Source organism: Heloderma suspectum, chromosome 5 (assembly GCF_057233095.1).
Source record: "Heloderma suspectum isolate Gila_16-S chromosome 5, 16-S_ref, whole genome shotgun sequence".
Classification (NCBI taxonomy): Eukaryota; Metazoa; Chordata; class Lepidosauria; order Squamata; family Helodermatidae; genus Heloderma; species Heloderma suspectum.
Window position 1 is genome coordinate 95,043,535 of NC_139462.1, and position 15,247 is coordinate 95,058,781.

At 41.7% G+C, this 15,247-nt stretch overlaps 1 protein-coding gene across 4 annotated transcripts in view; it reads right to left on the reverse strand.

The window, feature by feature from the left end:
- The window catches only part of EXOC1 (exocyst complex component 1), a 45,447-nt gene extending 35,852 nt beyond the window's left edge, over positions 1 to 9,595 (reverse strand). For all 4 annotated transcript variants that reach the window (XM_084856728.1, XM_084856727.1, XM_084856726.1 and 1 more), the window contains exons 1-4: positions 9,472 to 9,595; positions 7,384 to 7,517; positions 5,776 to 5,906; positions 5,052 to 5,211 (exon numbers count right to left, since the gene is read on the reverse strand). In XM_084856728.1, the coding sequence (XP_084712854.1) occupies positions 5,052 to 5,211; positions 5,776 to 5,906; positions 7,384 to 7,507 (415 nt within the window). In that variant the 5' untranslated portion in view covers positions 7,508 to 7,517; positions 9,472 to 9,595. The remainder of the gene's footprint in view (positions 1 to 5,051; positions 5,212 to 5,775; positions 5,907 to 7,383; positions 7,518 to 9,471) is intronic.
- Positions 9,596 to 15,247: the final 5,652 nt, after the last annotated feature.

Genomic DNA, 15,247 nt, shown 5'->3' on the forward strand with positions numbered 1-15,247 from the left:
CATTATACTATACAGGAAACTTCCAAGGATTCTATTAAATTCTGTTACAATAATGCCACATGTTTTGGTCTCAAGGAAAACAGTTGCACATAGCTTAAACAACAACTGCAGACAAATTACTGCCTGGTTGGAACTCTTTACTCTGGCATGTAGAAAATGCAGATCATACCTGCAGAGCCTGAGATAGCACATTATTTATAACTCTTCCCCAGCTAGTTATACAACCAGTGGCCTTTGTGAATTTTGAGATTAGGAATGCCTCCCTATCTTAATTTGAGCTTCATGGGATACCATTCATATATACCAAGCTTCAAGCTTTTATAAAAGGGGAAGAATTCTGACTCCTGCTGTGGCTTGGCCAATGCACTAAAGCAATATTTTGACTGGTTTTGAATGGCAACAGTCAAGTGAATTGGGTAGTTGTCTGTATTAATCCATCATAAATTTCACTGGCAATAGATCGAAGCATGAGGTTATCAGAGATATCCTGCCTCTTTTTCTCTGGATACAAATTAATGCCATAAATGACAGGATCACAAAACCCAATGAAGAGAACCCATAAGTGATGTAAAAAAGGATATGTGCGCATTTTTGACACATTCCTTATTTTTGCTAACATGTCCCAATCTAATATAAAATGTGATGAGTTCCAGAGCCATTAAACCTGACAGATTAAACTATTTTTTAATCTTAAAGAATAAGCTAAAAGTCATTGTTAATTACTGCTGAAGGAATGAGAGTAAATACCAAATGTCAATTTCTTTCCAAAACTAATTAATACATAAAAAGGTACATTTACAGTGTAATCCTAGGCATGTCTACTCTGACATAAGCTCCATTGAGTCCAATGGACATACTCCCAGGTAAGTGTGTGTAGGACTACAGCCTGAGTGTGTAAACTAGTTTAGGGCCTAGGTGTGCTAAATGTAATGCATACTGCATTAGTTCAATACAAATATTCTAAACCTTAAGATATGTTCAAAGGAACATGCTGAAAATGGTCTGCTCAGAGATTTTGAGCGCAATCTTGAGTTTAGAGCAAACCATAATGCAAATTTTTCATTTATTCAGTTATTGGTGGAAACTTCAGACGCATTTTTAGTCCTAAGCGAACACACAAAAAATCAAGTCAACAAGGATTGTACCTCAAAAGGCAGATTTTGACTAATTCAGGCAAAGATGTTCATTTTTGCTTTCACCATAGCTATCTATGAATGGAGACAGTCCAACCTGCAGCATTAAGGCTTCAAAGAGCTACGGATTTAAGAACTCTCCAATAATATTTTCACCTGCATTTTCAGTACATTCCCAACTGACCTGAGGAACGTGATTTGCTTAACAAAACTGTTTACAGACAATTTTAACAAAGCAAAAAGCAACTGAATTAGTCATACAGAAGAAAAACGGAAGAAAAAGGTGTTACGCACCTTCAGTGACTTTAGGTAGTTCTGGAGAATTAAAAGTATGAGAAAAGCAGAGGAAAGGAAGCAAAGAATATTAGCCAAGCAGTGAATTAACACAGATTTTTTTTTAAATGGCAACAAGTTGTCATAGTTTCAAAGTTTTGAAAAATTATGAGAACTTTTAAGTAGACTACAAAGCAGATTTCATCAAACATATGCAACATCTGGAATACCGCATGATTTACTATTACGTTTAAAAACATACCAACATGCAAGTTTAGCGATTAATATTAGCAGCAGCTTGAGAGTCACTTTAATATTATACATAAACTTGTATAAACTTGTATTCAGTTGTTACTCTGAAACTGGACAGGTTAGACCTGCCAAACAGCGTACGTTACAAAGCTGATCTGATATTACTAAAGCTGAACATAACATTTGTCAAAAGCCACCCAGAACTACAAAATTTGCTTGGCAAAACATACCAACACCTTGATCCTAAGACTTACAACTTGCATTGATTTCAATGGAACTTCCAAGAAAGTGGATCATGGCCGAATTCCATATGGTAGCTAAGCATTTGGATCATATTATTCCTATTCTGTATTGTTTACATTGGCTGCCTGATAGTTTCTGGGCCCAATTCAAGGTGCTGGTTTTGGCTTTCGAATCCCTGAATGGTTTGTGCAATGTTATCTGAAGGACCAGCCATGCCTGCATTAGCCTGCTCAAGCATTAAGATCAGCATCAGAGGCCCTACTTTCTGGCTCACCAGTAAGGCTGGCAGGTACTAGGGATAAGGCTTTCTCAGTGGTGGCTTCACACCTTTGGAACTCCCTGCCCAGGGTGATATGTATGGCCTCATCACTACTGCCTTAAAAAAAAAAATCCTGAAGACCAGTGTGGTGTAATTAGTGTGGTGTAGCGGTTCAAGTGTTGGACTGGGATCTGGGAGACCCAGGTTCTAGTCCCCACTTACTCAGCAATGGAAGCTCACTGGGTGGCTTTGCACCAGTCACACACTCTCAGCCCAACCTACCTCACAGGGTTGTTGTTATGAGTATATCAACTCATAGGAGAGGAGGAGGATTATTTATGTACACCACTTTGGGTTACTTGGAGGAAAAAAGGCAGGATATAAATGCAATAAATAAAGTATGGTGTTGGTTTTGACCTTTAAAACCCTATATGGTTCCGGCCCAGCCTATCTTAAGGAGCGCCTCCAGCAACACCAGACAGGCCGCTTAACAAGATCAGCCTCGGATGGCCTTCTCTCTGTCCCATCAGCCAGGACAGCTAGACTGGTGGGGACGAGGGAGAGGGCCTTTTCTGTGGTGGCCCCCACCCTGTGGAACTCCCTCCCTAGGGAACTCCGTCATGCCCCCTCTTTAATGAGCTTCCGTCATGCATTAAAAACGTGGTTGTTCAGGCAGGCATTTGGGGTGGGTTAGGGTATTAAAAAAAAAAAATTATGGTAGAATTTTATTGTTTTAAATTGTTTTATGGTGTGTTGTACATCGCCCAGAGTGGCTGGGTGACCAGCCAGATGGGCGATTAATAAATTTAATAAATAAAAATAAAAATAAAATAAAGACACAGTCTGCATTTGGTGCTTAAAAGCATTAGCTGCTGCTGACTGCTGTATATGTGTGTGTTTAATTGAAATTTGTATGTTCGTGTTTTTATAATATTCTAGGCCACCTTGTGAGGACATCGCTACAGAGGAAAAATAATTGTCATGTTTCTACTGAGGTCTATCTGCCACAATTCTACACAGGATTGCCACAAAAGACTGCTTGGAAGATAGAAATAGTTCAGTACTGCTGCTTGATTATTTCCAATTTGGGGATCAGAGAACATAGGGAAGGACCATAACTAAGTGGTAGAGTACATGCTTTACATACAAAAGGCCCCAGTTTCAGTCCCTGGTGTATCGAGGTAAGGCTTGGAAAGACTGCCTGGAAAGTCATGGAGATCCAGTGCCAGTTGATGTGGACCAGGAGTCAGCAGACTTGGGGCTTGTGCAATCTCCTTCACGCTTTTTACTAGAACCCTGCAGTCTGCTAATCAGAGCTGGAGTGTAGCACAATGGAGTCAATTACCTATTACATCCCATGAACCTGCACTGTATATTCAAATATAATTTTACATCTATGTTAAAACTGATCAGGGATTCTAACACAAAGAATCAAAGTGGCCAGTAGACTGCACAAAAGCCTGGTAAAAGGTAACCAATTAATATTCATATATTGTGAGGAACACCAAGGCTAAGAGATAAGCGATTTGCACGAGGCCAGCCATGGCAGAGATTTCTTTAAACTTACAATTTTATTAGTTATTGTTAAACTACTGGGAGTCAGAAGACCTTGCTGATCTTCTACAAATCACCCAGAGGTCTACCAGTAGATCCCAATCTACCTTCCGCTCATTCCTGGTGTAGGAAGTACTGAGCTAGATGGAGTAACTGCTGCTCAATATAAGGGAACTTTCTATGTCAGTAACATAGAATATGAGCTCTTGAATTGGTTATCAGTTGTCTGTGGGCATAATTTATTGTATTGATTATTACCTTTAAACCCCTAATGGCTTAGGCCCACCTTATTGCCAGGACCACTTCTCCCTGTATGGAGCACATACAACACTGCCTGCACATAAAGAAATACAGATCAGGCTTTGTTCTGTATTTCTTCTATGCATAACCTCTGATCTGCTGCTGTGTAGACTACCAAGAACCATTCCAGCAAGAACCTTTGTGGGGAAAGAGTTCAGGAATGTGGTAAAACCTTGGGTCAAAGTATTTTTATGAGCTGTTCTGGTTGGTTTCATAGACACTATACACACCAATGGCATTTATTACACAATATAGTGACAGAGTGTCAAAACCGAACCTACAATGGAGACTTTGCTGATTTTCTGGCTGTGACAACTGAAGCAAAAAACTATTATCTATAACCTAGACATACGTTTGTAATATTCCTGTCTGTATTTTATATTTTACATTTCATATTTATTATGCTCTATGTTTTTATTGTAATGCGATGTAAATGTGCCATACGATAAATAAATAAATATTACACAATTTTGTTTATATAAACAAACTATAATTAAAAAACTGGCCTTGTAAACAGTGTGGTGTAGGGAACAGTGACAAAGAGAATAGAATTCAAAGCCCTGTTCACCCATGAAACTCACCACATGGCTTTGGGCCAGTCACCCAGTATAAAATGCTTCACATGGTTATCATGAAGACCCCCAAAAATGGGGAGAGGAAATTTAAATCACTCTAGAGGACAAGCAGGTACAAATTAATAAGTACATTAAAAACATTTTTTAGAAGAATGGAGCTCACCTTTAACTTCCACTTTGAAGGAAAGTTGGGTTATGATTTTTTAAAACAACATACATAAAATAATGGCTCTGGATCACAACTATCATGTGAAAGTAAGACCCACTGAAGTCATTCTTTGTAATTAATTTAGGATCACAGTGAAAAATACAAGAAGCCCAAAGGAAAAGTTTACTTATTAGTAGATGCACGAATTAAGGTAATACTAACAATTATACGGATTTTCTATTTGTTTTAATGTATGTTGAATTAATATCTAAGCTATAATGTAGCATTACAAAACATAAACCTAAAAATATTACCTTCCAGTAGCTGAGAACTAACATTTATGAAGTCAATCTTCTTTCTTATATACCGCTGATTAAGTTTCCAAATACATGAAATGAAGGTGTTCTTTTCTGCTATACTGCTAGCAACCCATTTGTACACCTTGTCAAAATGCAGATCAAACTCAGGACTTTCCTGGAAAACAGGCACAAATCATAATACGTTTTTAACACAATACGTTTTTAAACACCAAATGTTATGTAGGATTCTGGGCTGCTTTAATATAGTTATGGAGCCCCAACAGCGTGCCAGATGCAGCACACAAAAACACAGAAGTGGCACAGTCCCCACCAATGGGGAACCAAGGTTTAATACTTCCAAAGTAAGTTCATAGAAGACTTATGAATTATAACTGTCTGTCTGATATTCAAAAAGGCTGCTTTATAAGAAACACACAAACATGGCAATATCCATGCAAAAGGTTCTGAGTAATGTTTGGTTTGATTTCAAACCAAAATTCTTGCTCAGTACATGGAAGAAACAGAAACTAACCCCTCTGAACTAGCATTGCACCTGTCCTCCAAAGGAGGTTCTTTTCTGTAAAAGTTTGATATGTAGCCTGATCCCATGTGCACCTTACTCAGAGGTCTCACTGAGTTTGATAGGACTTACTCTCAAGTAAGTGTGTGTAGGAGGGCAACCTTGGTTAGTGCCTTTGAGTGAAGATTTGCAGTACATATCATTATAATTACAACGTACTTTGATAGCATCCTTGGCATCAACAACAGCAAGATCTCGAAGCACCCACGCAGTCTGCCTTTTGTAGAAATCTCCCTTATCAGATTTTTTCACCTTTACCACATTCACCTGCACTGGGCGTTCAGTTGTCACTGTTAAGTACAGCATATAATTAATCTCCACAAGATAATAATCAGTTCTAAAACAGATATCCTTCCCTATTTAATGTTTATGAAAATGTAAAGCTAAGAGATAAATCAAAACACAACCTTCATTCAAAATGGTTCATGTTGTAGGTGGCAAGGAGAGAAGAAATCATCATTAGAATTGTCTCAAGGTGCTCTCCAAGGTGTCTCCAGGTTGTCTTTATTTTGGTGAGTCAAGAGAAAGGGTAACAAACTACGAAAGCAATATTGATTATGTACAGACCACCAGATCACATTGTTTTTCTTCAGAAGAAAAACAAACTAAAATGGCCTGTCCATAGAGGTAGTCTGTGGACAACAAGCAGGAAGGCTCTCTCAGGAGTGGACGTGGATGTAGTCAGCACCTGCTAAGCAGGAGGGAAGCATTATGCAGATACTTGACTAGTTGGTAGGTTTATTAAGAGTTTAAGGGTGATTACTAAAATCAGCGCACACCGCTCATCTCAGAATTATATGGCACCTGTAGGAAATCTCCCAGTAACAAGTAGTGCTTGAAAAGTTCCAGGTAACTAAGGGCACAATCCTATCTGGATAGTTGCCAGCCTCTGAAATTGGCTGGATCCTCTCCTCCATGCTCCAGCCATCCTGCATTTTGGCTAGATGGGTGATTTCTCCCATCTAGCCACAGTTTCAGGGTGGGGGAGGAAGGAGCCTGGAGACCCAATAGGAAGCTTTATAAAGCAGCTTCCCCAATCTCCTCCCCTCCCTTTCTCCAGGACACCCCCTTTTCCACATCTCTGTGCTCCACCTCCGAGCATGGAGACATAACCGGTGTGGGGAGAACCAGGTAGGAGGGGATGGGGGAAGGGGCGGGGAGCGTGATTTCTGGGCTCCAAGGTTGGAGCCCTGGTTCCCACCTCAGATCCCAGAAACTGAACAATCCTATGTCCCCCCAGGCACTGTCTAGGGGGTATAGAATTGCTCCCTAAAATGTTAATGTTTGTGCATAGGACACTTGGTATCTTCTGCTATTCCCAAGTAAGGCTGGTCAAGTGAGTCTTTGGGATCTAGTGTCCACAGCCATTTAGCCAATCAGCTGACAATGCCTTCCTAAGTCGTTCATGAACTCAGCCGTGAACTCAAAACTGCTACTCTGACTTTCTGTACAAGAATCCCAAGTAGCTGTGAAGGTTTGGGGAGTTCCTCTTAGAGATAAGATATACACTGAACTTAAATGTTGAAACTCTATGCCCTCTCTCACAGAAAGGCCTTTTAGTGGAAACATACAGTAACTATACTGTGGTGTTTTCCTAACAAAGCAGGATACGTAGTGCCACCAACATAAATAGCATTAAATCACTTACACTGTATAGGAAAAGTTGCACAAGGTTAGTAAAGAAAGTAGAACTCTAAATTCAATTAATCCCAGTGTACATCATAGACAGGAGAGCTAGCTTTGCTTATGCTTCAAAAACATGCATACCTGTAGCACACAAAAAGCAGTTTCTCTTCTTTTTTCCTGCTTTGCAAACATTAACAATGCTTAATAAACGTTCATCATTCGGAGTGAAAATATCCCTCTGTAAGGCATGCTTGATTGCAGTCATTTTCTCTGAGCTGTAAGATATGGGTAATGCTCAAGACCACTACATTCAATTACATTTCTCAGCGGGCAAACAGTCTACTTGTTTAGTTCCCTTACAGAACACGCTAGTTTTCTACAGAGTAAGAATTGCAATTGGCTATTGACTAAACACAATAAAAGTAGCTTGACTTAAAAAGAGATTCAGTTCTCAATGCTGCAACACATATTATTCTGAAATGCTAAGAAAACACAAATCCTTTGCATAAAGTGTAACTGTATGAATGCTGAACCCTTACAAGAATACCAATATAGGTTTTTCATCCTTTTTTTAGCCCAAGGCAGAAATTGGAAATACCAGCATATAACAACAAAACAGTGTATTAAATATTGTGTATTGGCTAATGCTGGACTTTGAACAGGGTTTAGATTGCAATCTGGCTGAAATCAAAGATAAACATGCAAACATCTGAAATTTTAACTTGTGCCTAAACAACTTGAAACAGGCCATATACAGTAAGTTCACAAACAGCTATATAACCCCCCTGGGATATAAATCACATCCCAGATCAGTAAGTGGAGTAATCACAAATGTGTCAATAGCTACAGAATTACACAGTCATTTTAATGAGAACATTTGCTGCACCTAAATAAAACCAAAAACAATCAAGAGGTAAAGCAAGATGAAAATCTGTTCGGGAAATTTTAAAATGTCAAGGCAGCTGAAGATAAAGGAGGGAGCAATCCTATGCCCCCTAGACAGCGTCTGAGGGGACCATAGGTTCCTTCGGATTTCCAGCTCTAATGTTGGAGACAGCAGCAAGACCTTGGAGGAGGGAATTGGAGCCCCGACCCCCCATCCCCCTCAGGGCAGAAAGAACTGCGCTGGCTACTCTCTGAGATCCGGAACTCAACCTCAAAGGACAAGGAAACAGAGGCATTTTAGTGGGCAGGGAGGGGAGGAGACTGGAGAGGCCAGGATATGAGAAATCCTGAACCCCTGCCAACCTCCTTCCCTCCCCTTCTGAAACTCCATCGCTAGACAGGCAAAAAAGCCTGACTAGCTAAAAATGCAGGGCAGGAGGACAGGGAGGCATAGATCTGCATAGGATGACTGTAAGCCTCCGAGTTAGGAGGCTTACAATTAGTGCAATAGGATTGCGCCCTTTCAGAGCAATCTTATACATGTCTACTCAGAAGTATGTCCCACTGAGTTCAATGGGGCTTACTCCCAGATAAGCAGATATAGGATCGCAGCCTGTATCACACAAGTGGCAAAATGCAAAACTGAAGCAAATATGGGGACATCCGAGCTGTAACATCTGTGGACCTGACAATGTTTTGAAGCACACAATACCTGCTATCCCTTCTGAGGGTCTAAAGCACTAGAATAAGGAACAATAACAACAGGAGTATTCTAGTGAACCCTTTAACTATCCCCACACAGGGTTTGGCTGAACTCAGATGTTACCGTTTGAGGGGACACAGCTTGTATTGAATTCTTGCAGTGTGATTTTACTGGGCTTGTTGAAAAATGACCAATCATTTACATTTGTATTTTAAAAAAAGATCGATTTTCATTTCCAGCTTATGATTTCTGTTTGGATGGGGCAGTGCCTGAGGGAGCGGGAAGCAAGGGAATGTATATGTGGTTTCCAGGTGAGAGGGTTAGAAAACCGGTGCCCTCCTGGAAACAGAAAGATTTTGACAGTACACAGTGTACAGCAGCCTTCCCCAACCTGGTGCCTTCCAGATGTCTTGGATGACAACTCCCAGCATCTCCAGCCAGCATGCTGGGAGTTGTAGTGTAACACATCTGGAAGGCACCAGGTTGGGGAAGGCTGAAAAACAGCGTGAGACGAAGGAGTGGCGGTGGGATGCCTGAGGGGCAGAGGAACCGTCAACGGAATCGCCACAACCACTGACCGGCCCCGCAGACTCTCCCCGGGCAAGCGCGCCCAGTGCCCAGCGCGATTTCCCTCTCCTTACCCCACAGGCCGGGCTGAGTGCAGGTCTCTTCCTGACCTGGTCCTCTAAAGCCAGCAAGGGTCACTGCCAGGCTCTACAGACCCGCCTTCTCCGTCTCCAGTCGCATTTCCTGCTTCTGTCATATGACAGCGGCGGAAGTACAGAGACACTAGCGTTTAACGTTTGATACGATTGACGCACACCATAGAGACTAGGGGCGGAGGGGAGGGGGACGTAGAGATAGAAAAGGGTAGAGTGACACCCAGGCGAACGTCCGCTTTTATTTTCAATAACCTTTTTCTCTCGTCGCCCTTTTAAATGTTTAAAAACTAGAAATACGCTCGCTCACACACCGCACGACCAAAGATTTCCCACACGAAAGAAGCCCCGACTGAGAAAGGGCACGAACTCCTGTCTTCTCTGCTGCCGTTGTAGCTGGACACGCTAGTTCCCAATCTCTACTACGGTAAACCTCAGGCGCTCTCCGTTGCTTTCGACAGGGAGCTCTCATGACCCGGAGGGAGATTTAAAATGGCGTCCAATGGAGAGCTGGGCATTCTCTACTCAGTGATGTCGGGCGGGGGAGACACTAAACGCGAGGCGGAGAATTGGGGAAGGGGGAAGAGTCGATTTGGGGAGCGAAGCCGGGAGAAGAGCCTTTTCTTTGCTCTTCCTGGCTAAGGGGACTGACGGAAATCAGTGGAATGGTACGGGGGGTGGGAGACTTGTGGCCCTCCCGATGTTGTTGGACTGCAACCCCCATCAGCCCTAGCAGCATAGCCAATACACAGGAATGATGGGAGTTGCAGTCCAATAACATCTGGCGAGCCACAAGTTAATGGTATACACGCGAAGGCCCCTGTTGGGCAAAAACAAAACTTGTTTTAGCTTGTGGGTAGCAATTAAGAATAATTGAATCTTTGTTTTCTGTTTTTCTCCTTTTGTGGCGTAGCTTATTGGTAAGCCACCATGGGGATCCAAAGGTGGGTTAGGAGGTAGGGTAGGGACTTTAAAATAATTTTAATTTTAGGTCACAGAATAGGGTGTCCTTGCTGCATCTTGCTATGCAAATGCAGAAAAGTGAAGCGGCAAGAGGACAGGATTATAAGGTGGGCTTAATTCGAACTAGGCTAAGCGCTGGAACTGGCATTATAAATATACACGTGGGAGCCCACCACAAAATGAAAAATAGCTTCTCAGTGTGAAGCTGATCAGTGCCTCCTATGTTTCCTCCACCACGGCCTCCTCTTCAGCAATAGGTTCCATTTTCCTCTCTCTCTCATTTTCTTTTCCTATTGATTGACTATTTCATGGCTCCTGAGCATGCTCAGTCCGCATTGGATATTTTAGGCTGAGGGGCCTTTGCCTGTTAAGGTTTCTTCCCTTTTTTGCATGTGTGCTTCTGTAAAACGTGGGGTTTATTTACATATTTATTGGTTGCCTCTTAAATGACCCAATAATACATTAAAAACAAAATACAAATAATAAAATAATGAATAAAAACAGCACATAATAAAAATCAAGATAAAGCCAGCAGCAAAGAGTAAAAATACTGCAGCATGTAAAATCAAAGTAAAACACCAGCAAAATAAAAGTGCAATGATCTAAAAGCACTAAATTTTAAAAACAATTCTTAAAATGCCTGGGAGAATAAAAGTCTTCACCTGGCACTGAAAAGATCATAACATAGGTGCCAGGCAAGCTTCTCTGGGGATTCTACAGACAGGGTACCACTACTGAAAAGATCCATCTTGTAGCCGCCTGCCCACCACTGCACATGTGCACACTGCAACCTCTGATTCTCAGAATGGGACTCCATCAGAACAAGAGATCTATCACGTGAGCAGGCTCTCTGGAGAGCCAACCAGGCCCAAATGCCTTGCTCTGTGGAGGGGTCCTTTGCTTTGTGCAGCCAACACAACTCTCTAGAGAGGGTGCCTACCTGATCTCTTGCACTAGAGAAGGCCTCAGAGCAAGAGACTGCGTAGGCACCTGCTCTAGAGAACTTGGCTCCCCAATCTCTCACTCTAAGTACTCCCTTAGAACAAGAGATCAGGTGATGGCTTCTCTGAGGAGTTCCACTGTCTGCTCTCCTGCTGCAGTATTTGTCACAGCAGAAGAGTGGGCCAGCAAGGTGGTGACAGGGGCCTTCCTGGCAGGTGTGTATGTGTGTGATTCACTGCCCCTCCTGATCCACCACCTTATGGGAGGGCCAGCCCTGCAATGACAGATCTAAGAGCACCCCCAGACTATGAACTTGCTCCTTTAGGGGGAATGCAGCTCCCTCTAGTACAGGTTGAATGCCACTTAACTGGAAAGATGAACCACCCACAACAAGTATCTTCATCTTGTCTGAATGAAGTCTAAGTTTATTGGCCTTTAGTCCATTATCCTGCCCAAGCAGGACATCAACTGCCTCATCTGTATTAGATAAAATGGAGAGGTAGAGCTGGGTATTGAAGTGGAAAAATACCACTTGCATTGTTAGTATGGGAATGTGTTGCTGAGGTGCCAAGAGTCATGTAGGCAAAAAAGGACACAGTGATTGTATTAGTGCTAGAGGTAGTGATTGAATTAGTGATAGTTGATTAACTTACTGCACATGAGTCACAATGCCTAGCAGGCCGTTTGTCTCTGGAAACTGGAAAACTTCCTTTGAAGGAAGTTTGTAGCCCTTTGATTCAGTGCTGCACCAAATACTGACCAAAGCTTACATCATGTGCCTTGTTCACTTGTTTGTATAAATACCAAAGTCATCTATTGTTCTGGGTCTAGGCCCAAGGGGCCGTGTTGGCAACTCTTGACTGCACCACACCTTGTTGTTCTGGTAATAAACATCCACTCAAACAAAAGTCGGTGTCTGTTCTCTGACCGAGCCCAGCAGAAGGGTAAAATTCTGCAACAGAATCATCTGAATAGTGGTGACACCTCAGCTCACATCCCCAGATAAACTCTCCCAATGTTTTCATGTAGATGTTGAAAAGCATGGGGGATAAAATAGAGGAACCCCTTAGCACAATTGCCATGGGGTAGAGCAAAAAAATAACCCAGCACCACTTCTGGGATCAGCTATCCTAGTAGGACCAGAACCACTGCAATACAGTGCCCCCACATCCCAACTCAGACAGCCTGTCCAAAAGGATACCATAGTCAATGGTACTGAAAGACACTGAAAGGTCCACGAGAACCAATAGAGTCGTATTCCCCCTGTCCTGGCACAGGTCATCCCCCTAGGGTGACCAAGGCAGTTTCTGTTCCAATCAAACTGGATTGAAATGGATCCAAATTGGTCCAAGCAGCATCGGACCATTTTCCAAAGCATCGAATCAGGGTCCAAGTCAAACCTTGTGAATTGTGCACACCTCTAGTAACAACTTAAGGATTGAGCTATTTTGCTCTGAACATGCAAATGAGGCATTACACAGGTTTAAATTAGCTCTCTTTCACATAAAGTGTTCAGAATTGCATATATTGTATCCACTTTTCATAGCACTGGTATTTAACATATATACTATATTACCATGTGATTCCTGTTACATATACAATAAGAGCCAAGCAAGAGCAAAAATAGTTGAATGTAACAAATCTGGGGTTACATAATCAATTTTCAGCATAAAACAAAAAGTCTGTCAAAAATATCAATTACTTGAATATTGCTTAAGAAAGAATGGCAAAGAGTATTTACAGCTGGCTGGTTAATTCATGTTGTTTAATTAAAGTCTTAATAAGTGGACTTAAAGAGCTTCTTCACATGGAGCTTATAACCTGTGATCAAGATTGGTTGCTCACGAAAGTTTGGAGGTCCTTTACATGACGTCGTGAACCTCCAGGGCCCCTCCCACAGTTTATGACCTTTATCCCACTTTTTAGAATATTGGAGATAACACAATAAGGGATGTTAATCTGATCTATGGGCTGTCTGTAATGACGGCATTGCTCTATAATCACAGCACCATCTTGTAGCTGTAAAATGAAACATATAGAACTTGCCGAGAAAGGAAGTTCTTGATTCACAGCTTGTTTCCGCCCATGTAAACGAGCTGATCTTAATCCCACAAAGAATCCAGAAACAGAAAGCCCTGGTAAGGATGCGGGATTTGAGCCTTGTGTGATGAACCCCAAAGTTTTATTAACCTGGAGCAATCAGTACTTCCTCACGCCTCCTAAATATAACAGTTATACGGGTTTGCCTGAAGTTGTGAGTCTTAGATCAGTTCTTTCTATTATCCAGATGGTAATTTAGCTGTACATTTCTTTTAAAAAATAATTCTCTGCTTCCTATCCTGTCTTGATAACATCGCACACCCAGAGTCTGTTTTTAGGAAAAATTAGTCCTATGATATTCTAAAGAATAAGAAATATATTGTGGCCAGGATTCATGTCAAAAGATGCTGGAAATGGACATTCACTTGAATATTCATAAATATTCGCACATGCATACAAATAGCATGTAAAGGCTTAAATATGCTTCCAGCATTGTGTGAAAATGTCCTCATTTTGAATCAGACCAATATACATTACTGAAAAAAGGTCTTCACTTTAACTGTATTGAGTGACCATGTACATCCATAATTAGGAAACTGTACAATGGGAACTGGGAATCAAACTTGGGGGCCCAATACAAATACTGCATGCACTTAACCACTGAACTATAGCCTCACATTGATTAGTTTCACTGTAGAAAAAAAATGTTCCATACAATAACATATAATCAAAAGTCAAATGTCATATTATAAGAAGTTTAGAGTTCAAGTCTGTTCAGCCCACCTCGTGACTAGTTGCTCTCCAAATAGAATGGAACCATTCCTAGCACACACAGTTCAGTCCTCATAATATTTTCCGTTATAGTCCAAGTATGCACAGCTTGTGACCTCCAATGCTTTAGGTCTGCCATATGGAAGACAAACCCCATTGTTTTCAGTTCCAGACAGGCAGCAAAAGCAGGTTTATCTCTGATGATCCATTATCTAGGGATGATGGCCTGTGTTCAGCTTGGTGGGTCACAGGTTGTTCAAACCTGCTGTAATCTATCCCCTGACTATGAGTGTGCATATGCATTGTGCTTTCAGCCAGTGTTTCTCAAACTGTGAGTTGGAACCCACTAGTGGGTCTTAGGCAACATTCAGGGGGGGTTCAGTGCTGTAGAATGCTCAGTGCCTCTTTGCTTGACCACCCTGTGCCATGGCTACACTACATAGAGCCGGTTAGAGAGCAAAGCTAATTAATCATCATCATCATCATCATCATCATCTGGGAATAAGAGGAACAGGATAAGAGAGGGAAGCTGTTATAGGAGGAAGTGAATGTAAAAGCAGCAGGATGAAAGAAACTGGCAGTTGGTTCAACTGGCAGTTGAAAGGAACTGGCAGTTAAGTGTGAAAGAAGAAAGGGAGAAGAAAAGACAGGAGATGGGTAAAAAGATGAAGCATACGGTGGAAGGAGAAAGACAATATGAAATAAACAGTTTTCTCTACTTAGAGCAGAGATGCTGAACTTCTTTGGGTTGGTAGGGCACGTTTTGAATTTTGAGACAGTGTTATGGGCACTCTCACAAAATGGCTGCCATGGAGGAGCTTGCTCATTCATAAAATGGCTGCCATTGGGGGCATAGCCAGTCACAAAACAATGACTTCCCAGAAGACAAACTGGTGAGACTAACAGAAAACTAGCCCAAGGACCTAAGTACAAGGCAGAGCTGGGGTCTGAGCTCCAAAATACAAAACTACTCTTTTAAATCCAAAAAAAGATTTTGAACCCAAATAAAGGGCAGTACTTTGCTTTACAGCATAGCAATCTC